This window comes from Lissotriton vulgaris, chromosome 12 (assembly GCF_964263255.1).
Source record: "Lissotriton vulgaris chromosome 12, aLisVul1.2, whole genome shotgun sequence".
Lineage (NCBI taxonomy): Eukaryota > Metazoa > Chordata > Amphibia > Caudata > Salamandridae > Lissotriton > Lissotriton vulgaris.
In genome coordinates, this window is record NC_141700.1 from 121,241,717 (window position 1) to 121,265,264 (window position 23,548).

The 23,548-nt window shown below is 41.6% G+C and overlaps 1 protein-coding gene across 1 annotated transcript in view; it reads left to right on the forward strand.

Moving 5' to 3' along the window:
- Positions 1–23,548, forward strand: part of LOC147673594 (maestro heat-like repeat-containing protein family member 1) — an 85,203-nt gene that overhangs the window by 17,736 nt on the left and 43,919 nt on the right. The window contains exons 4-11 of the mRNA XM_086946377.1: positions 4,044–4,166; positions 10,244–10,406; positions 11,611–11,709; positions 13,234–13,355; positions 14,106–14,252; positions 21,158–21,250; positions 22,772–22,850; positions 23,268–23,381. Coding sequence (XP_086802503.1) covers positions 4,044–4,166; positions 10,244–10,406; positions 11,611–11,709; positions 13,234–13,355; positions 14,106–14,252; positions 21,158–21,250; positions 22,772–22,850; positions 23,268–23,381 — 940 coding nt within the window. The remainder of the gene's footprint in view (positions 1–4,043; positions 4,167–10,243; positions 10,407–11,610; positions 11,710–13,233; positions 13,356–14,105; positions 14,253–21,157; positions 21,251–22,771; positions 22,851–23,267; positions 23,382–23,548) is intronic.

Sequence of the window (23,548 nt, forward strand, 5' to 3'; positions counted from 1 at the left end):
CGGTCTTGAATTTCTTCTCAAGTACGGTGTTTTGAATTTATGTTACTGTGGTGTTATCAGTACTGGCAATTTCTCTTTTGTTATGTTATATGCAGGCTCAGCCATACTGATTAGAGCCAACCCTTAGTTGTTTATTAGTACCCTTTAAAGGTGGCATTTCCTTTGAGCCTGCCTTTTGGGCTAACACCTCAGTTGGCCTTTCTGGGAGAGGAGGTGGCACCTCTCTCTGCAGCAACTGCCTTTGTGCTTAAGCCTTGGAGTTGTTCATATCTCTCCCCAGGTGGGCAGAAAGCTGTCTGTTGGCCCGGGCCTGCACAAAGCCACTGGACTAGCTAGGGCACAGAGTGTCAACTTTTTAAAAGCTGACCAACTTTAACAGTGACATTAATTTCGATTTGGGCATCAAGTTGAATTAGATGTAAGGTAGTCCCATTCAGAAGTTAGCCGGACTAACTTTCCTCATCAAAACAACATATTTAAGGGGTTTGCTGCTAAGGTTATATTAACTTATATGTCTTGCTTAACAATATACAGCTCCCTGCCATAGGGGTCTATATGGCTTCCTTAGGGGTGAATTACATATATCATTAAGGGAACGGGTGGCTTTGCCATTAATGGCAATGCCATAATCAAACTAGCATTGTGAACACTACCCTTCTAGTCTGCAGTGGGAGGCTGGTAGCCTTCTTGTATTTTGTCATCTCTGCACCATATACTAGGGACTCAAAAGTAAGTTAGTGCTTGCAAATTGGGGTCATCCAATTCAAGAAATCTTTTATAATGGGTCAGTACACTGGCACTGGGGTCAGGTTAACAGGCCTAAGTGCAAGTCGAAAAAACAGCAACTAGTACTCAAATAGGGGCAAGAACTGGGGTGGGAACATGCAAAAAGCCAGTTTCCTGACAGTGTAGGGTTGTAGTGTGATGTTTTTGGGCCCTAGGGTACTGCAAAGGTCTATGTGATGTGAAGTAGAGTTGTATAAGGTTAGGTTGTCTTGGCTTGTAGTGCAATGCTTTGCTATAGTGTACAGAATAAGTAAGTCAGTGTGGTGTTGCAGTGTTATATCATATTTTTGTGCAGTGTACTATAGTCTTGTGTAGTTTGTCAGTGTCATGCTGTGCTGTAGTGCAGCTATGTGTGTTTTGTGGTGTTATATTGTAGTATGATGCAGAGATGTATTGTAATGCATTACATCGCTGTGTTGTGTTGCAAGTGCCTGGAATGACAGATTTTCATCTAAAGCATCCATTAAGTATGCATATTGATATCGTACTTCATGGATGAGTCATTAGAGAAAACAGTATTGTAACCTTTGTTTGAACATTTCAACTCTGTTCGGCCAGAGACTGTGGGAGAAAATGGCAGACACTAACCTCTCACCGAAACATGTCATGGCAAATTCTTTCTTGGAGTGAAGAAAGAACAGTTACACTGCTAGTTTGCTGTAAAAATACTTCAGATCTTGGGGTCTAAAACCTAGAACCAGAAAGAATGGATCATGCCAGGTATTCAAGATATCCCTGTAAAACAAATGTACATAACCTCATCGAAATGAAGATCATTTAACCACTCTGGTTAATCCAGAAATGTAACCAGAATCTTGCTTTGAGGGACTTATTGTGAAATACCCTGATCCTGATTACAGCAAATCTGTGAATGGAAAGCTCTCATGTCAGCTACTTTTGTCCTTACAATATTATGTTGAGTGTCATCTAAAGGAGCCGCTTGTGAGACGTAAGAATGCATGGCTAGTTTCTACTCTGGATAGGGATAATTGAGAAAAAAAGTGGCACAAGGAAAAGGTCAATAATTACAGGTCAAAAAAGACTATCATCCCTATTCACAAAAGTAGAAAAACCTGCAAACGTGCACATTTACTCTTAGACTCTGTAGTAACTTTACTGCTTTTGGCTATTCACCGTTTTCACATGTAACTAATAAATATTTGTATGCTGACAATATGTATATATAGATGTATGCCATGTTACCTACTGGCGGACGCCAGTAGGTAGTTATAGTTTTAACAATTGGACCATGTTTCCATAGGAAAAGGGTTTTGTAACTTGTTTATATCTTTGGCATAGTTTGACGAATCTTCACTATAAGTGGGTGTGTGAGTGGCTTTATTGATGAGTAAGTGGTTGTGTGAGTACTTGTACGGGTCTGTGAGTGATTGTGTGGGTGTGTGAGTGGGTGCATGAGAGGTTATATAGGAGTGTGAGAGGGTGTGTGAGTAGTTCTGTGGATAATGTCATTAGTGATGTCCTCAGTGATGTCACTGACCATGTCATGAGTGATGTAATATGTGAGGTAATAAACAGTGCATTGCGGGCCCGTAAGTTATAGTTAGAGCAGATTTTGTATAAGTGGAATCTGAGCCTAACTATAACGTTCCTGTACCCTTTGTTTTTATGGTGAATAATAGATCTATCTATAGATCTATCCACTCTCCATATTCACTTGAGCAACAAAAAATGGCCAGAGACACTGCACGGCTTGAAATCTGAAGAGACAACCATTGCAAAAAGGACTGAGAGTATAGGGATCCTTTGTTTGTTTATTTACATATATTTTTAAATCACCTACTGGCAGTTGCCATTAGGTAGGAGGACCCAAAACAACTTTTCCTCACGTAATTTCCCATAGGAATTTTGAACGTGACTATAGCCCGAACTGCTGAATGGAATTACACCAAATTTGGCAGAAAGCATGTTCTCGTAATTTGGTTTAAATCTGTTCAGTAGTTTTTAAGTAAAACAAATATATATATGTATATATAGAGACGCAGAGGGTCTGCAGATCCGACAGTTCTCATAGTGAGATCTGATTGGCTGCCAACACTTCTACTAGAAAGTAGTGGTAGACATCTTGGGACTCAGGACTTGGCCCAACTCCCAAAAAAACGGGAAAAAAATGCAATGGGGCGGGGTAGGAATACTCTGACCCCCTAGCACTGGTTGCGGGGGGCCCCAGGTAACCGTGTCTGGGCAAAAATGTTTAGATTAAAAATTTTCTATGATTTTCCAGAGGATCTGTGGCCAAATCAAAAACAAAATAAACAAGTACAGTCTCCTGTGCTTGTTTTCTTTAATTCCCTGGGCGAGTAAGGTCCCATGTTTTTTGTTTTTTTACAGAGTTTTATATAGCGCGAACCTGACCCGAATCAGGTATCAAAGCGCTTTACATAGCACCAGTTGTATTGCTTGAGGGCACATTAATTTTTGCATATGCATATAGGTCAGGGACGTAGGTGGCCCACTTCCCAAGGATGAGCCAACCCTGATGTCCCCATTTCCCGGGGCCCAGCTTTATAAAATATTGAGAGGGCAGCACATAGGCCCCTTACCGTTTTCAGCCTCAGACCCCATCTTCTGGTGTACAGATATAGGTAAGAAGGGCGAGGGGGCACGCAGACCCCCTCCCCGGGCTGATTCAAGCCCTAGGGACCCCATGGCCCGGCCCTGTTACTAATGGGGAGTAACTATACCTTGTGCCCTAAGGCAACTATAACTCGCAAGGTCACCATGCACCTCACATTTTACTTCACTCGTGACATCTTCTCTGATATTATTGATAATATCAATGCAACTTTTGCTGTCAAATTGTTCATGAGATAACAGTTCATGGCAGGGTTGAGTTATAATTACCTTAGGCACAAGTTATAGTTACTTGAGATAACTCTAGCTATAACTGCTGAATTTCTATGGTTTTGAGTGTGGAAAATCTGAACACAACTGTAACCTCCCTATAACCTTTGGTTTTTAATGAATATATATACCCAATCTACCTTAACCTAAAGCTCTCCCATTTAGTAATAACTATTACTTGTTTTCCAGCCACTCACTCCCATCCCTCCCACGGGTAGTACAAAATTATAGTTGTATGTGTAGGGCTAAGATCTCGTAGTAAAGATAAGAGAGGTGGAGGCAGAGGTCTTCAGACAAAGGTTTTGGGATAAGCATTTTGCAGTATGTTGCAGTTTGTGAATAAGTTCCTGATTGACTCTGTTAATCACATGTATGAAATTTACTTTTTCTTCCAGTTAACACCCCTGAAGGAACTAGCCATTGTACATTGTATGTACACTACCATCACTCAAAGGGAGGTGACAATGAGCAACATGTTGGTGACTGCTGACACTCTGGATAGCATCTTGACGGACTCGGTAAGCAACAGGTTTTCACCGACAGATGGTGATCGTTCATTCAGTCTTGGAAAACCTCAGAACCTTCAGGGCAAAGCAGAATTACTTCTGATCATTCAGTCAGAACTTTGGTATTCCAGATAGTTCCATCATGGTCTGCAGCCGGTATGGAAACTAGCAGTGGTGCGATTGAATGGTTAACAGGGTTATACAGATGGCTCTCTCAAAGTATCTGAAAAATTTTGCACAGGATGATTAACTTGTCGCCACAATGGATGTGAGTAGAGAGCCTGGCAGAAGTAGTGCATGGGAGACGCAATGGGGCACAAAAAAAACCAAGATATTACTGACATGAAAAAGTCTAATCTGTTACCCAAAGGAAATAGAAGGTTTTTTTTGAATGGGGATGTCATGGGAGCTACAAGAAATATAGCAGCTCTTATAACGAGAACACTGTCTTAGTTTTACAGTGGGTGGGAATGTAGAAATCAACAGAACTATATATCAGAATATTACATATCATTTGACAGAGGCAAAATGGCGGCCGCCAGCTCAGTCGTGTGAGCTGGTAGCTCCTGTACTCCTACACCCGTGAGGAAGATGTACTGTGGATAGTGAGAGGACGAGAGGGTGAAAGTGGGTCTGAGCACTTACCGAAGTGTGCGTAGCTCAGTCCTGGTACTATTGGCATGTTCAGGTTTGCTGCGACAGCTATTTTTCATTATCTCAGCAAAATCCGATTTGGATACATTGTAGCCGCAAGGGGCTGGGTGTAGACGCTGAGCCGAGAAGCAGCATATTTTGCAGGCAAAACTACTGGAGAGTCGAGAACAGGATATCGCAGAACACCGATAATGCCGCCTAAAGGAGCTAGAGGGAAAGCCCAGGCCCTGGCTGATGGTGCTACTGCTGCTGCTACAGTGGCAGCCGTTGGAACTGTCTCCGAAACGATAGGAAAAACCGCGGAGCAGCTGAGCCGTAAGAAAGCCTCTAATCTCAATGGTAAAAAAAGTAAAGGCGAGAGCTGTGCCCGTGGTAACTCTACAGGCATGGTCAGTCCTGCAAAATTCACTATCCCGCAAATGTTCTCACAAGGCAAAGGTGGGAAGAGTGGGAAAACGGGTGTCCAGGGTATTCTGAATCCCCAAACAGACAAGCTCCTAGGAACATTGGGTGTTGAAGCTGTTGTTGGTCCCCCCGGTCATCATGAAGGAGAGTTCAGGTGCTCAGCAGATTTCTCTGTATGGCGCTGTTGCAGTGGACAATTTAATATCTGGCAGCAATATGGATCTGGCTAACGGCGCTGGTAAAAAGGATGGGCGCAATCCTGCAGGAGTGAACAACAGTGGGGTGAACCCCTTGGACTGGGTTGCCAAGATACTGAACCAGTTGTACCACAGAAGCTTTGTAATGATAATAACATTGCAGTTAGAAGCGAAAATGACTCGGTTGGCTTGGCTGGGGCTCTTAATGGGACAGAGTCACTCAGTCTAGATTCACTAACGAAGGAGACTCATAAGCTGCCCAAGAGCTGTTGTGTCTATTTGGGGAAACTTAGAGATGGTATGTTCTGAGGGGGGATTTGAGAGTGCAGCAGTAAGGAGCAACTGCTGGAGGTATTATTAATGTCAGAGAGTATAGTTTTCACTTTGTCGAGGAAGTAGTGTTGGAGGGTGTTACAGTCTATTGGTGTTTCTGATTTTCTTGCTTTCTTGCTTAGCTCTGTCAAAATTTTAAAAGTTTCTTTCTGTGTACTTTCTGCGTTGTTAATTCAGGATTCATAGTATTCTGCTTTGGCTAACAGAATGCACTTTGTATAAAGCTTAAGAGATGCTTTATAATGGTCCCGTTCTATATGATCGTTTGTTTTCCTCCAGCATCTCTCTAAATGGCGGAGCTTTCTTTTACATTCCCTCAGAGAAGAGTTGAACCAGGGGGCCCCTTTCACTTCTCTGTTGATCTTATGTTTCCTTTTGGGTGCTATCTGATCGATGGCCTGGCTAAGATTTTGCATAATGTTCGCATACTCCTGGTCCAAATCACCATGGGTATTAAGCAATTGTGTGCATTTAAGGAGGGTGTCCGTCAGAGTTATTGAATCAACTGAGGTCTTGAAATGGTAAAAGTGCACCATCTTCATACAGATCTCCAATGGAGGAGATCCCCGATTCCTCCCAGTCATGTAGCCGCTGTCAATCTCCTCCATGGGGGAGATCCTCACAGAACCACACCGGGATCTCAGGGGCATATGCCGGGCTCCCTTTATTGCGTCGTATAGCCCCATACCAACATTGCCACAGGACCCATAGATCCCTGGATACCTCATGTTCCCGCATCGTGAGCTGTAGCAAAATCCGACTCAAGTGACTAAGCTCTAGGTCCCTTCTTCTCTGGTTTGTCTCCATTCCCAGCTTCCCTGCCAGCCGTTGTGCGAACCATTGGAACTGGGCCGCATTGTAGTAGGCCTCAAAATCCGGCACTGCAAAGCCTTCCTCCCGACGCGGGCGCATCATGGTTGGCAGAGACACTCTTCTTCGTCCCGTTCCCCACAGGAAGCTCGAAACCATGGAGTTGAATTGGGCAAAGCACTTTACAGGTATCCAAATCGGCAGGGTAACAAAGTAATAAAGTAAACGGGGGAGGGTTATCATTTTTAATAATGCCACACGCCCCGCAACCGACAAAGGCAGGGAGGCCCAGAAGTCAAGGTTACTCCTGGTTGAATGCAGAGCCCTTCCGATGTTACCCTCAAATAAATCAACTGCCTCGTGCTAAATTCTAACCCCCAGATCAGACATCCTATAATTTATACCTACATACTGACCAACAACTCCTGCACCACCACTGTCACTCTCAATACCCGCCAAATCATAAGTCTCACAAACTTTACTCTATACAGCTTATCTCAAACATAAACACAACATCCCACACCGATACCCATAAAAAATGCAACAATAAAACAGTTCTGCTTTATCTCTGATTCTTTTGCAAAATAATGGTATACTTGGTTGTGATTTTTGTAACTATTAAATACATTTTTTGCATATTGTGTTCAGAGTTTTTGAATTATGAATACATCTAACACACCTTATACATTAGAAAAACATTAATCTGGTCAAACGGAAAAAGTCATAAAATCTCAAATGTTATCCACTCTATTTTTGCTGCACATTGACAGTAAAAGAAAGAGAGGTTTATTTCACAACTAACGGCAAAAGAAAGCTGTAAATACATAGATCAATTAAAAAGTAAATGAGCATTCATCAAAGTAAATATTTCTTTGTAACAATATGATGCTCAATATATATCTAGGAGAGAAACCGGTGGATTTCAACGTAGGTCTATGATTGTTTCACCTCTTTATATATTTTGCAGAGCCTTTAACCCCTTCGATGCTCATGACGGAACGGTTCCGTCATGAGCATCGGTTGAGCAGTGCTCATGACGGAACCGTTCCGTCATGAGCTCGTTGGCTCATTAGAAACCTCAGCTCAGCGCGAAAATTCGCGCCGCGCTGAAGGTGTTAATAAGACTATAACAAACATTAGGCCCCTGATTTAGAGGTTGGTGTACAGGTTATACCGTTGCAAATATGACGGAGTACCCTGCCCTCCAAGCTTTTGTCCACCTGCCTTATTTACAGGTGGGCAGACTACAACTTTTCAATCAGTGGATTTCTTGATGGCTCAGTCGACCAAAGCCTAGAATCATTTTCTTTTGCCCATCACTGCAAAAACACTTGCCTGTGAGGGACAGGAAAAAACAATAATGATCTCCACACCTTGGGAGGTAATGAATCTTTTGTTTTTCAGAAACTGCTGCTTCATGGGTTTCTGAAAAAAAAGTTAAATAGTTGGTGAACGGCTGTCAAACTGAGGATGGCCATCCACCAAACCTTTTGTACCTTGACGGAAACCGCTGTGACAGTGGTTACTTTCAAAGTACAGAGATAATCGCTGGGCAAGAGGTCAGCTTGAAACATAACAACTCAAATACCATTGGGGTGGTGGACGCAATGTCCTCTGACACCCTGGAGGACACTGCTTTGCCTGTCAAATACAAAATCAGGCCCCAAATTCCATATTTTCACTCCTAAAGAACTTCTGAAATATCTTGACAAAGGTAGCAATATTGTAACACCGAGACTCGGATTCTTCTTTACATACCACAGGTAGGCAAGGGCTGAGAACACAAAATAGAGTCAATCTGTATATAACAAACTAATAGATTCAAAGGGTAAAGCTCTCATAGATCTTGATTTGTATTTTGTAGAATGAATTTCCTATTTTAGTACCTCATTTACACACAGAAATGTGTGTGCATGTCTGTACTGGTTTGTGTGTGTAGTTGTTTATGTCTGTGAGAAACTGAGAGAAGAGAGAGTAAGAAAGGGGAGGAAAGTTCGGGGCTGCACTGATTTAAAATCATGGACTAGATTGGCAAAAACCACAGGAGGTAGGTGGTGTTTGCTTTGCAGCAGATTCTGCCAAGGCATGTGCTGGGCCTTTTGTAACAAGCATTGTACTTGCACCCATTTCACCCCCACACTGTGTCAAGATGCATTACACCATTTGCTAGGAGGCTAGGGCCCATACAAATGAGGGAACACTTTTGTCCAGGTGTTTCTGTTAAATTACTAAGCACTGGCAAAGGCAAACTGGATCGCAGAAGATGTCTAACTCTAAGGGAAGCGGTGCAAAGGTAGCACACCTACCGAGGCACACTTTGGGAGGTGCTACGGAGAGTCTCAGAAACCTAGTCATCCCCATGAAGATGAAGTTAAGTAATATACCCACCTCCAAATGTGTTCCGATATGCTGGCAGTACAAAACAGAACAGCAGCTTGGAAGTGCCACACATCTTTCACTGTTGCACCCTCTCTGGCCTCTGAAACTTCAGGACTTCACTAGCAAGGTCATGTTTTTATCAAGATATACAAGGAGACGAAACAACTGTAGACCTATTTCGTAACACACCACATTGTTATTAGCATGTAGTTCATGTATTATACCATTACAGTACTGTTGATTTATTGACATTGTGCTTTATCATGCATTTCCATGTATTTTTATCTAAGACAGTCGGTCCTAATTAGAGTAATTAAAATACATTTGTGTTAGTCTTAAAATAGGTAAAATATTTGTAAATATAATCATTCAGTGTTTTTAGAGTCAGTTTACCTTTTGTTCCGCTCAAAAAGATATTGCAGTCTCTAAGGCCAGTATTGTGTTGAAAAGAGGTTAAATATTTCACAAACTCATACCACTAGTACAGATATGTTATAAGTAGAAAACACTAAGGTAATCCAGGTCTAGAGAATAGCCAAATAGAATTAATTATTTCTGATGATATATGACCCATGCCAATACAGAAGGCGACTAGGTCGAATAGCTCGCACCTCTCAGCCTGTACCAAGCAATACATTTGGTGCACATCCTAAATGGTATCAGTCACTTTTGGATACCTCTGCAGTGCAGAAAGACATGCATTTATAGAAAAGAAAAGCCTTTTTGATGTGAAATTAAGAAAAGACAAGAATTTCTGATATTTTGATGGACTTATTTATTCATTCATTGGAGGTACCAATATATTTATAATTTTCTTATGACCCATTTTTATCCTGTAAACATTCTTGCTGCTAGGGGTCAAGAAATCTCAGGCTACAGCCTTATTTTCAATCTGTTTTGGCAACTGCTGGTTCTACTTGGTCTATTTCAAGGAGTGATTACATTGTTGTCATTTGCTCCGCTTCTATCTTATTGATAATTGAGTCTTAGGGTCTGATTAGGAGTTTGGAGGACAGGTTTACTCCATAACAAACGTGAGGGATATCCCGTCCGCCGTATTGCAATTCCATTATATCCTATGGCTGGAACATGTAATATGGCGGACAGGATATCCGTCACGTTTGTGACGGCGTATCCCATCCGCCAAACTCATAATCAAGCCGGTATTGATTTGTTCAGGCATCCCCTGTTTCACAATATTCCCTCTATACCTGATCCATGGTACTTAATACTTGTTTTGGATTTGTTTTTCTCCTCTTGTTCGTCACAAATGTTTCAAATTACCAATATTTCCTATTTCTGCATATTTAGGAGAATGCGCCTGAACTTGAAAGGATGGCTTTAATGTGCCAAATTACACTTACCAAGTGGATACCACAGTCAATATCATCTAAGATTGTAAATCTGTTTACGGTGCCTTCTATTCGAGAGGAGATTGCGTTTTGGGCCATTCATCAAATGGCAATTCAATACGGTAATTTGAAAAAATGCTATGTTGTTGTCAAACACTGTGCTCTGTGGCAGTCTACCGGATTCTACATTCATTTTAGGTCTGTCTGCAAATAGTTTTATCTGTCTATGGCTCATGTCATCACAACACTCAAATACACAGAGTGGGCTCTGAAGCATGCGGCAACATGTTCTTTCAGTTCCCTTACTCCATTGCTTGTTTAAAGTATTTCTACATTTTGTACAAAACCCATAACAGTATGGTGAATTTATGCATTTTACAGTGGTGATTGAGAATGGATCAATCACTAGCATTGCATATACAATGCATATTGAAAGTGGAAAGAAGCCACAGGGTATATTTAAGTTATTTTCCACATATATTTCAAACTGATTGTGGCATTCAGAATAGAGTCCCATGCCCATGCTTTTGCCATTTCAGCCCGTATAGTTAAAACGATTAATTTTTTAAGGAAGTGACAATTAATTGGAAGGAAATACAACAGCACCACTATGTGTTGCAATCCCATGTCATAATGGTAATTCAAATAAGCTCTAAAATGATTACTTTCTGTACTGTGCTAATTAAAGAAACAAGCATCTCCGTGCTTATGCCATCAGAAGGCTTCAAAATATGGAACTCCAGCAAGCGGCCTTAGAAGTGAATGGTTGCATCTTAAATACAGGTCCACTGACAGCCACTTTTGAAAGATGCAAATGTATTGCTGCTATTTTGGTTATTATGTTCAAATGATACATATTATTTTAGATTTGTTGAAATATAGTAATTTCACATTGTAGATTCACATTTTAGCACCACATACCAGCACCAGATGTCCCTTACAGGTTTTGTTTCATTATGTCTCTTGAGGAAAAACTGTTAAAAACTGTAACAGCTCTACACCAACCAGCTACTTAACTATTAAGCCTTTATTTGTACAAGGATTTAGAATTTCTGTAAATGCAGCAACTTTGCTATAATGCCGAACTCCTTCATCACGTCATAAAAAGGTGCGAGTGAATCCTGGGAAAAGACAATGTGAAACGTTCTTTAATGCTTATTGCATTACGTTTTATGTTCTGCTGGGTGGAAAATATACAAAGCTATGCATCAAGATTTTTTTACAATATGTTTCATGACCAACACCACCTTTGCAGCACACTCATCATCTTAAGTTGGTATTAGTCTTTAGTTTAATTAATATTGTTTATCCTATTTTCTCTCACAGGACCAGAAATGGAACCATATCTAGATCTGATGCTCAGAACGTTCGTTCCTGTAATGAAGACGGCTTCTACAATCAACCAGAAATATTGGTTTAGCCTTGGTGTGCACCTGCGCTGGTGGAGGGGTCGGGTTCGGTTTGATGGGTGGGAGAGTGTGGGGAGAGGACACCTTTATTAGGTTTACTTTTGGGACATTTCCTGAGAGCACCCTTCATGCAAAGAGATGCAATTTCTTATGTCTGATTGGTGCAGAGAATAACAGTCCCTATTCATCCCATTGTTTTCAACAACTGATTACTTATCTGCATTAAACTTTCATTTGTGGCACAAATCAGAACTCAACTGCAACATTGGTCTGCATAATGTGTAACTCCACTACTTTCTAGTACATTTGCCAATTGAACTGGCATGCTGAGCTGCTGTGTCAAGTTTGCCATATGATGACTGGAACGCATCTCTAATCTGTATAGTGCACCTCCGGGAAACACCCCATTCTTTTCAGTAATAAAAAACTAAGGGCGTGATTTAGAGTTTGGTGGACAAGTTGTATCCTATTGTATGTGTAATAAGAGGGACGGGCTATCCCATCACGTTTGTGACGGGATACCCATCTGCCACAGCCTGAATCAGGCCTTATGTTGTGAACTTACCTCCCTAGGAAGTGGAGCATTAAAACCTGTAGAAATTGTACATCATTTCCCAGAGGTAATTGTTCACTTCAATGGCACAGACATCTTGTTGCAACCTAGAGCTCAAACAATTGCAAACTAGTCACCGTGTTAAGTAAAGAAGACTGGTGCAAATCATGGAGTAAATATATTTTTACCATTTTTGCCTCTTGAAAAATAGAGAATGCAGGAAGCAAGATTTGCTCCCAACTAAACATTTTCAATATTAGGACAGAAAAAGGGGCAATGTGATTTCACACGTTTTGCTATGCTTAATATAGGAAATTGAATGAATCAGTGTTTATTTAGATGTGAGATTAAAACCAGTGTAGTGTCTTCCTGCCTGATTAGCAGAATAGTGCAAAATCATTACACCACTTTTTTACTCTGGTGATATCTGAACCAGCACTTCTTTGTTAACCACATAAAATGATTCACAAAAGTACTGATAAGGAATGCTTGGATGCATCCTCTTTTATATTTTTACATACTTTTTTTTATTTTGCCAAGAGGGCAAATATCGTCACACAGTAATAACTTGTGCAAAATCTGATTTCTCCACTTTTATTTCATAAACAACAAAACTGTACAAACTAAATTGCTTTGTTGTTAATTGAATGTAAAAAGTACAATGGTGACACAAATTCTGCCTTCCCTTCATTTTAGTTCAATGCAATGAGTTGCAGTAATGTGGAATTATCATATATTGTCTAGAATGCTTCAAAAGTGCAATAGGATGCATGATCGAAATGGATACCATTACAGTATCTATGAGAGTCAGAGAATACCTATGTGAATTGAGTCTAATACCTGCTAAAAATCATTTCCTATCAGCAGACGCATTGCACTGTTTTTGCTCAGTATGTCCTATGCACTACCAGACAAGGTGGTACATATGTAGATTAATGCAACACTTAAGCCTTTGAACTTAACTGTATTTTTTTTGTTTTTGTGCAGTCATTGAGATGTTATCAGGCCAGTTTGCTTCCAGTGTAGACACTCCTCTAGTCACACTTTTCTTTGAAGCCTACTCAACCTGTAAGGTATTTCTTCTTGAAACCATCCCCAGTGTCCAGGAGGTGAGTTGGTAAAGTGGGGAAAGAACAGAGTGCAGTGGATGAAGGTTTAGAGCTGTTATGTTTTGTGAGATAACTGATGCATACACATTTACTGCCCCTTCCTCTGCCTTTGCATATATACTTCATTTGATGAAATACAAAAAAATATGAAATTCATTCCCTTGACCCAGACTTGTGATCTCTATTTATGTAGCTGAATAAAATGTGTAAAAACTTTTATTGAACCCGACCAAGTATAAAATTCCTATCAGGTCAGATATATAAAAAAAAATCTAAGCTAAACCATGCTATAATACTTAAGAACAGCAAGTGTAATAAGTATTTTTGAAAAAGAAAGTGACAGAATAAGATTCTAGGGCAATTTAATAAAATCGCAGCGGCAGTAGTGTATTTTCTATGTCTACCACAACCTGTCCACGAATAGGAGGCAGGGGAAATATATTTTTTAAAAAGAGCTGGGGAGAGGGAGAAAATAGAGAGAGTGGGTGGGGAACCCTCATCCAAATAAGACAAGAGCGAAACAAATTCATGGTTAACATTTCTAATTTAGAGAATCAGTTTTGTCTATTGGAATATTCTGCCAGTGAAACATACCACTGCCTTTGCATGACAGAATCACTTCCTAGTGAACAGATGTCAAGTGCAGCTGCCTCTCCAGGGAACCCTCTACTTCCACATGTGGCTCATCTTATCTTAGTAGTTAATGTCTAGTGTGTGGAACTGAAAACCTGGTGTAATTTACCTTAACAGGTCTGGGGGCAGGTCATCACCACTCTGGGACATTTGGCCTCCGTTCTGCCAGAGGAGCAACTAGATAAGGAGCTTCCTTGGTTGGTCAATGAAGTTGAAAGGCTCCAGTCCCAGCTGCCTGCTGATATGGCATTTCGTTTGCTCACGGTGAGTGTGACCTTTATTTGCTGTCCATGCTTGCCACTTCAACCAATCCCAAATGATCCACTCATAATGAACACTGTATCCCATAATGAGAGATTAGCTGCAATGAAACACTACATTATTGAGAAATGAGGGTTGAATACAGAACTACAGAATTCCATTGGTGAGTTAGTTACACCACAGGTGGAGTTGTGAGATGGTTCAGGCCTCCATCATGTGTACATTGGGCCAACATATTGGCATTCCGCTCCCGACAGTACCAATGTTGTGGGTATCAGAAATTTTGGGATGTAGGAAAAATGTATGATTCCAAGTTTGCCCCATGGGTACCCCTGAGAAATAGAACCACCGCACCAATTCGGACAGTAATTCCCCGCTATTTGACACATTCATGCCTGGTAATTATTTCAGTTTTGAGCTGGTGTATTGTTTTGGGAGATGAAGGGATTACAGGGAATATAGTTTTCCAATATTAATTCCAAATACTGAACCAGCTCAATTGTGATTAGCACACAATCCATGAAGGCAGCCAGAGAAGCAAAATGCACATTTGTATTTGTTACATATGAAATCGGGATTAATAAAGGAGAAATGTGTACCAAAGCAATTGTGCTAGAATTTAAATAAACATCAACAGTGCTGAAATTTGCTTCACCTGTTGGTGTGATACTGGGTAAGTAAAATTGGTTATGTAAGTGAAATTGAGCATACTGACGCTCCATCTTGATGCGTTAATCATAATAAAACAGCAGATCTTCAGTCACTAGAGCCCTGACATAGGTCCCAAGCAGTAATTGGGCTTACTAAAGCCCTAGTGACCTCTTATAACAAACAGTGTGCCATTGCATTTTCTCTAGTCTGAGAGGCTGCTTACACCCTGTGAAATACAAGCAAATTTACAAATGACCTTCACTAAGGAGTCCCATGAATTTACATTGCACTCCTGGTGACCGAACATACAGGTACAGCAGTGAAGTCTTAAGAGGAGCACTGGAAATGTATCATGTTGGTAATCAATAATGTGTTGGAATTATAAAATACTACTTTTAGTTGCTATAAAAACAAATATTAGCAAAGGAAAGGGTCCGTAGTTAGAGACGTGCGAACTGTATTAGCTGAAAAAGCAAGAGTGACGTAGACCGTGGTGGACACACTATTAGAATCATTACGTCTCCAATCTGCCAATTTTCATTTCCACAGAACTATTGTTTTTGAGGCTTGAGAATTGTAGATTAATGTTGAGGATCTAAGTGGAACCGTTTCTGCTAGGTCTGAGCACTTACAGTTAAAAGGACAGGATGTTCAAATTTCCTTACAAGTCCTTCTTTTGACAGTCTCCACTTGTAATAGAATACCAGCTACAAACATAAAAACATGACAGAATTTTGTTGTATGGCATATTGACCATATACATAATTTGAGGTTGTTCCCCAAATGAGTCTTCCAAGCCTTCATTGCAGGTGATCATTCTCCTCATTAGCATCTGTGCAGCTAAATGTGTTCCTAAAACTGCTTTTAGTCGTCGCCCATCTTCTGTGTTGCAGCTCCTGCCTCCACGTTGCCTTTGATTCTCATAAGCAAACACTATCCTTTTAGGCTCCTCTGTACTCCCATGGTTCACAGTGTGCAGGGGTGCAAGAGGGACATTGAGCAATCCTGGTCCACAACTGTTAATAGTGAAACAGATGTAGCGGCACATACATGGATCCAGGTTTTAGAGGAGCACCCTAATTATGTCTGTATTTTACTATCTAACAGGAACAAATGGGGAAAATGTATTTCCAATAGTGTTCATCCACACATGCTACATCTAAGTGTGCCCTTTGGCTTGAGGGTGTATTTTGCTGACTTGGGATGAGACTAAATCAGTGGAGTGTGGATCACTTGGAGAAGCAGGCAGATAACTAGAGGACCTGTAGGATGAACAGGGAGAAACAGGAGGGTGAAAGGGAGGTCAAACAGAGGAGGAGGACAAGTGAACAAGACTCTCCAAAAAGTTCAGTACAACTGAATGGAGGAGGAGGAGGAGGAGGACCAAGATCACTAGCAGGATTAGGAACACACGGTACTGGATTTCCAAGATAATGAAGAGAAAGCAATAGCAGGAGGACCGTGGGAAAAACCTGGAGGATCAGGCAGCCAAAAACCACAGTCGACCAGGATGACTGAGACCCCAAGGACATAAGGCCCAGCATGCCCAAGACAAAGAGGAGGATCAGTAAAACCAGGAGAATAAGTAGAATGAAGTAGAACAGAAGGACCTGAACCAGGAGGCCAAAGAGGAGAAGAAGTACAAGTAGCCACTTTATTAACCGCCATAGAAGCCAGGAACTAGCTGACTCCAAACCCTTTCGGTGGTATAACAAAGAATGTATGCAAGCAAGAATTGCCCTTGGCAATGCTATCAGGGTTGGGGAAATGGGTACTGTCCGTACTGCAAGATATGAATACAAAAAAGCTATCCATAAAGCCAAGTGCCTATGGGATGAGCTTAGATGGCAGGACCTAAAAGAAGCTAGTTTGTAGAATAATACCAAATTATTCTGGAATATCATTAAGTGAGGCAGAGGGGGTCAACCTGATCAGCCCCTAACTCATGTCTCTCATGAAAGGATGGGTTAATTACTTTAGGCCCCAATATGCGCGTAACCCTTTAGATGATCAAATGGAAGAAGATAGTTATGTTTTTTTATACTGATGAGGCTTTTAATGGCAAAGAAGTTTTAGCAGCTCTTAGTGCAGTTGCTGGAGGTAGAGCACCAGGACTCGATGGTGTCCCTGCGGATGTGTTCCTCTTCGACAAAATACGATGGGGTAGATACATCTTGTTGATGGCAAATGCAACAGCCCTGGGTGCCCGATCCCGGTTTCCTGGAAAGGGGATGTGATAATTCCAGTATATAAAAATGGAGTAAAAACTCAACCGAGGAATTACAGACCTATCAGCTTGATAGATACGATTCAGAAGGTAGTTGGGAGGTTGATCCTGACCAATATCTTAGACTGGGTTGAAGAGAATAGTGTATTGTCCCCTTTCCAAGAGGGTTTCCGTAAATACACTAGCACCATTGATCAAGTCATTAATTTTATTCTTTTATAGTGGAAGACTGTGACATTGGGCAAGGGCAGCCTTTATGCTGCCTTTGTTGATCTACGTTCAGCTTTTGACCTTGTCCCCCGTTCCCGGTTATGGGTGACGTTGAGGGAATTAGGCCTTTTGGACGACATCCTAACCTTCGTAATGAGGCCACACAAGGGCAATCATGCTAGAATCTGCTGGGGAGGGCAGGGTAGGGTCACCACCCAGTTTCCGGTTGACTGAGGGGTACGGCAAGGCTGTGCCATGGCACCAACGTTATTCTCTTTGTATATTAATGGAATAGTGGACCGTTTGTTGCCAGTGAATACAGATGCCCCTTCTCTAGCAGGTATACAAATTCCGATTTTAATGTTTGCAGATGACACATTAATTATTTCCAAGACTCCTAATGGCCTCCAGTGAGCTCTATCAATTTTTGAAGATTTTTGTGCTGCTCGAGGCCTGGAAGTTAATGTGTCAAAAATGAAATTAATGGCTTTTAATCCGCATTGAAGTTTTAAGGGGAGGGTTTTTATGAATAAACAACCACTTGAACTGGTCAGGGCTTTTACCTATTTGGGTATACAGTTAGAGAAGAACCTTAAGTATGACTGCCATATAGATTTAGCAGCCCTGAAACATCGACAAGTTACGGGAGCTTTAAGTCTGGAGCATAAAAGGTCTCTAACAAAACCAATTAGACCAGTCCTCCAAGTTCATGAATCTAAAGCTGTTAGCTCCGCGCTTTATGGCGCCGAATTATGGGGGTTTGAGAAAGCAGCTCCTTTAACTCTTTCTGAAAATAAGTTCCTCCGTAGCATTACCAATCTCCCACAAAGCACCCCTCTTAAGCCAATTAGATATGATTTGGGTAGAAAAGCTAATATTGATGTCGCCAAGTTGCGTCCGATTTTATATTGGCGCAGGTTGTGAACGATACCTGAACTCTCATCATATGCCTCAGGTTTTCTGGATGTAATAAAATCTGATGCCTTCCACAAAATCGGTTGGTTAAGAGGTGTTAGGAATAGCCTGATTGGCCTGGGAATGAGAATGCTATGGGAGAACCCATTAGAGGCTTCTTTTCCCTCTGAAAACATCCTAAAAGAGAAGTATTGGGAGTGGGCTGCTTTTGATGCTTGGAGTAACTCTGACTCATCTTCTATGGTGGGAATCTTCTTATAAACAAAACTCACACCCAGATTAGAATCCTATTGGGATAATATCACCAGGCCGAGAGATAGGGAGCTTTACTTCCAACTCAGGGCAGGCTCCTTACCTGTAAAGTCCCTTATGTCCAGGTGGACTGCCACAGGTGATAACATCTGTCCTGCCTGTGGGAGTCATAGCGAAAGTTGCCCACCTGCTTTTTGCCTGTTCCGCCTATGCACTCCCTAGGCGAGTTTGGATGGCTCTAGTGTGCAAACTACTTTGCACATTTAGGAACGCCGAAGCGGAAAGGCTTATGCGCACCAGCACTTTACAATTTATCACAATAGCGATAGCCAAATACCTAGGATGGGCGTGGGCTATAAGGCTGAAACCTAAATCTGGGTCATTCTTTGGTGAGCATTAATTTGAACTTCCCTAGCCTGGCCACTGAACGTGATTGAGTATTTTAACTGGGTGTAACTTTTATCTCGTCCATTTGCTCTGAGATCTAAGTTTTATCAAACATTTTTAACTATCCAGCCAAGGCATTTTTAACTATATCTAAATGTTGTTTGTTTTGTGCTTTAATGAGTATACTTTGAATAAGGCTACTTTGGAATGGAATGGCATGGAGAAGAAGGATGTGCAAGTGGAAAGGGAGGGTCATCAGGAGGACCAGGACCACCAGAACAAGAAGGAAGAAGATGGGCAGGTCAACATGGAGAACCTACACCACTGTGAAGACCCTACACAGAATGAGGAGGAGGAAGATGGCCATGAGGATGAGCAGAAGGGGAGGTGAGGGTCCAGGACAGCCAAGAAGTTTAGAAACTCCAGGACCACCAGAAGGATTTGGAAAACTTGAAACAACAGGGAACCAATACCATGCCCAAGAACTAGGAAAACCAAGAGTATCAAGACCCGAAAGAATAGGAAAAGGATTTCTAAGAGGACTAGGAAAATAAGGAGGAAAACAAGGAGGAGGGAGACCAGTAAGAGGAAGAAGACCATGAAGAGAAAGCGGAGGCTAGGAGGTCCAGAACAGCAGCCACCACCATGACCACCATGAAAAACCTGAAGGCCAACACCAGGATTGCTAGGAGTAATAGCACCAGAGGATCCAGAGAACCTTGGAAGAGGATGACCAAGATTAGCTGGACCATGAACATAAGGACAATGAAGATCATGAGGACCAGCAGGACTGGGGCCAGAAGAATGAAAAGATTGAAGAAAACCAGGGCAAGAGCACCAGAAGAACAACTAGGAGGGACACAGCAATAAGCACCATGGTAAAGATAATCCTTTTAACAGAAGCAGGATCTCAGGAGGATAAGGGCTACTTATGGCCAATGACCATCCCTAGAAGACCAGGACCAAGAATATGTAGATGAAGACCAGGAGAATGATTTTAAGGAAAATATGAGTTGACAGAAGGGAAAGAAAAATAAGAGGATGATCAGGAAGAAGAGACCTAGAAAAAGGAGAACATGAAAATCAATACGAAGATTAGGAGAACTATGAAAAGGAAGACCTGGTAAGCCAGGAGCATGAAGAGGAAAACCTATAGGTGGAAGACCAGGAAGAGGAGAATGACCAAGAGGAGTAGAGGGACCTGGGCAACCAGGAAGTCCAGGAGCACTAGGATTACCAGGTCCACCAAGAGGACACAACTATCAAGGGAATCACAACGGGACACGCATCAGGAGAACTAGGGACAGGAAAAGCAAAGGCAGAATGATGATTTGAAAAGGAAAGAGAGATCAACAAAACGGGGAACAACCTTTACGACGCGGATGTTACCCAGCAGTACCGTTACAACGCACATTTTAGAACGCAAGTCGTAACCACGACTTGCGCTGGAGGGCGCTAAAGGACAAGGAATAGTAGATTTACTATTCCAACACCTTCCCTACTGTACGTAGGCTGGTGTTGGAATAGTAAATTAAACTATTACTAAGTCCGCACCCCTACAGCGCAAGTCGTGGTAACGACTTGCGTTGTAAAATACGCGTTGTAACGGTACGCGTAGTAATACCACGCGCCGTAACAACGTATATCCCAACAAAACTGATGGGTACCATTTAGACCAAGACCAGCAGGAAGACCAGGAGCAGGAAGACCAAGGCCATGAAGGAAGGGACTAAGAAGGCCAAGAGGATCTAGACAGTGCCATAAGAAGAAGGAGTAGCAGACAACCAAGAAAACTAGAACCACCAAGAGAACTAGGACAACTAAGGCAAGGGCCATCATCAACAGTGGCTAAGAATCCAGGGCCTACGATGACAAGTGAGTCTAGGCTACATGTGTTAGGGCATGCCCCTGTTAAATGCTGAACATGTTCTCTTCTGGTTCCTTGATGGACTAAAATCCAACATCTGACTCCAACAGATAACCTCTACAGAAATCACTATGTGAATCTGAGAGATCTTAAGGCACTGTGAGTCGAGAAAACAGAGCAACCAGGAAAGAAAAAAATGGACATAAGCACGGTCATCTGTCAAAATCTACTTGTGGTCATATGTGTTTAGAATTAGTACACAAGAGAGCTCATTCACACACCAACTCACTCTTGCATTCAGACAGAATTTACACTTTGAAGTTTGTAATTCACCACTGACCATCATCATTTGCACAAACTGCCCTTTGACCTCATCTCAATGTTCTTATCTCCTTGCAGACCCTTGAGTTATGCATCAAGGCAGCTGTTACGAAGAGCTGTAGAGCGCTGGATGGAACTGTGCCAACCGTGCTTGCCGTCCTGCATCACCTGGTAAGTATATACATGAGGACAAACAAAGTATTTCAGTGGGAGGCGTCAGACATTTCTTGTGTAACATATTGTAACAAATAACGTTTCTACCTTAATCCAATTTATAGTAGGAGTGTTTTTAAAGGGCAACATTTGGGAACTCTCTTGCATAAAATAATAAATTATAATCCATAAAAATCCTATGTGAACCAATTTGCTTCTAGGATGCAAAGGAAGAAAACAATGGATATAAATCTATCAGTGCCATGAGCTCCTCTGCAAGAACTCCCCATAACTCTGCCTCCCGGCAACTCTGGCTCTGATAATAGGTAACAGAGGAACAGAGCGACAGGGAAAGGGAAGGGACCCAGAGGGAACACCAAGGATGGAGACCTGAAAGAAAAAAACTGTACCCAATAACAATGGTTTACAACAGAGACATAATACTAACAAAGCTTATCTCGGAGGTTCAATTGTCCAGTTAGACTTTACTATATAATATATACTGGACTCTTCATGACATTCCCAACAACAGTACACCCAATCGTAAATCTATATATTCAATAATAATAAGGCTATATCATATACATTTGATTAATGCCATCAAACAAAGGAAATTCAGTATTTATCCCACTAAGGTTCCTAAAGTCAAAATGTGCAGAAACTACCCCACAATTTAGTTAAAATAATCCAAATACACAACATTTCTGGAATATCCTTACAATCCAAACTTGAAGCATTCAAGACCCCAGTCCACATATAATAAGGCCATCTGAAAACAGGTACACAACTTGACGGCCATAAGCATGAAATTCCAAATAGCAATGCTGGCATGTGGAATCTGGAATGAATGGGAAACAAAAGACAAGCATCTCTGATGAGGACCAAAGTGCGAGAACTGAATGCCGGTAAAGAAAGAAAATGAAGTGGTACAGCAGAAACAACGAGTGGCGGTGAGAACAGAAAAAGGCCCTAATGAAGCCACCGACAGAAACACTCGCTCCCCACTCTGCTGACTAGAGACCTGGGACGCAAAATGGGCAAAAAGTAAAGCAAAAAAGGCCTGCTCTAAAAAGCATGCAACCCACCATGCTGGCCAGACACCGTAGGATGCAATAGGGGAACAGCTTTACTGTACCCAGAGATAAACCAAGATGAAGTGTAACAACAGCCTTCGTCTTGATTACGTTGAATAGACGCCACTGGTGCCAGTTTTGTTAAAAGCATTAAGTACCACTACCTTCTGCAATCTTGCCAGACTTTTGAGTCTACAAACTATCCAAAAACCATAGGAAACTAAGGCATCCACCTTAGAGTGGTAACTGAGAATTTGCACTTCCACCAATATCGGGCACCCTGCATATGCTGTATTCCACACAATTAATTTTTCTGTAGTGTGGTATGGATCTTGGCCCCACAAGTCCTGACAAACTCCTATGCTGTCATTCCCCCACTCGAAGTTATTTGCTGTCTGGATGTATGGGATTGGCTTTCAGATAGCCTAGCTTCCATTATTATTTATTATGGCTTTGTTATTGGCAGATCTGCACACCCTCAAGTGGGGTTTCCGATGAAACAGAAGAGCCACTCAAGTTGTCCACGGCTATTATCCTGTCACTGGGTGAGTTGGTCATAAATGTATGTATGTATATATTTGTGATACTGTAAGTATATATTGGCCTTTACTAGGGATCAGGTCCTCTGTAACATTAATTTCTGTACACTGCCCTGCACGTAACTTGATCGTCTTAAAAGCTACTATTGCTTCAGTAATTATCCCCCCCCCCAGTACATTGGTTGGCTTGCTACTGGAATATGGTGCCCAGTTTACGAGATACAGCTATAGTAGTCACGTGAGTACCATGTGCTCGTAAGATCATCATTAAATGTTGCAGACCATTGATAACATACCTCCTGGACATGCGTTGAAGAATGGCCTTGATGGGCTGCTCCCCAGCGTTGAGTTCCTTCTTGCATAATTTTATTTTGTGTTATTTTTCAATTATGTCTATTTTTTCTTTTCACTTTACTCTTGCAGCCCATTCTCACTCTAGTGAGGTCCTTAAATATTTCGAAAGTAGCTTGATGCAGATAGGTGCAGAGTCCCGTGCCACAACATTACAGCTGCTCTGCAAGCTCCTTTCGGAAACTGGTAAGACTGTCAGTGGGTGGGTGGCAGTGTGTGATTTAGGCAGGGAAAATAGTTAAAGGGATATAATGCTTGTCATAGAATCCGGAGCCCTAAGTTGTATTCCCAACTTACTCCCTTACTTGTCCAACATGGTGCAGCTATAAGCAAAATACTTCAATTTTATATTC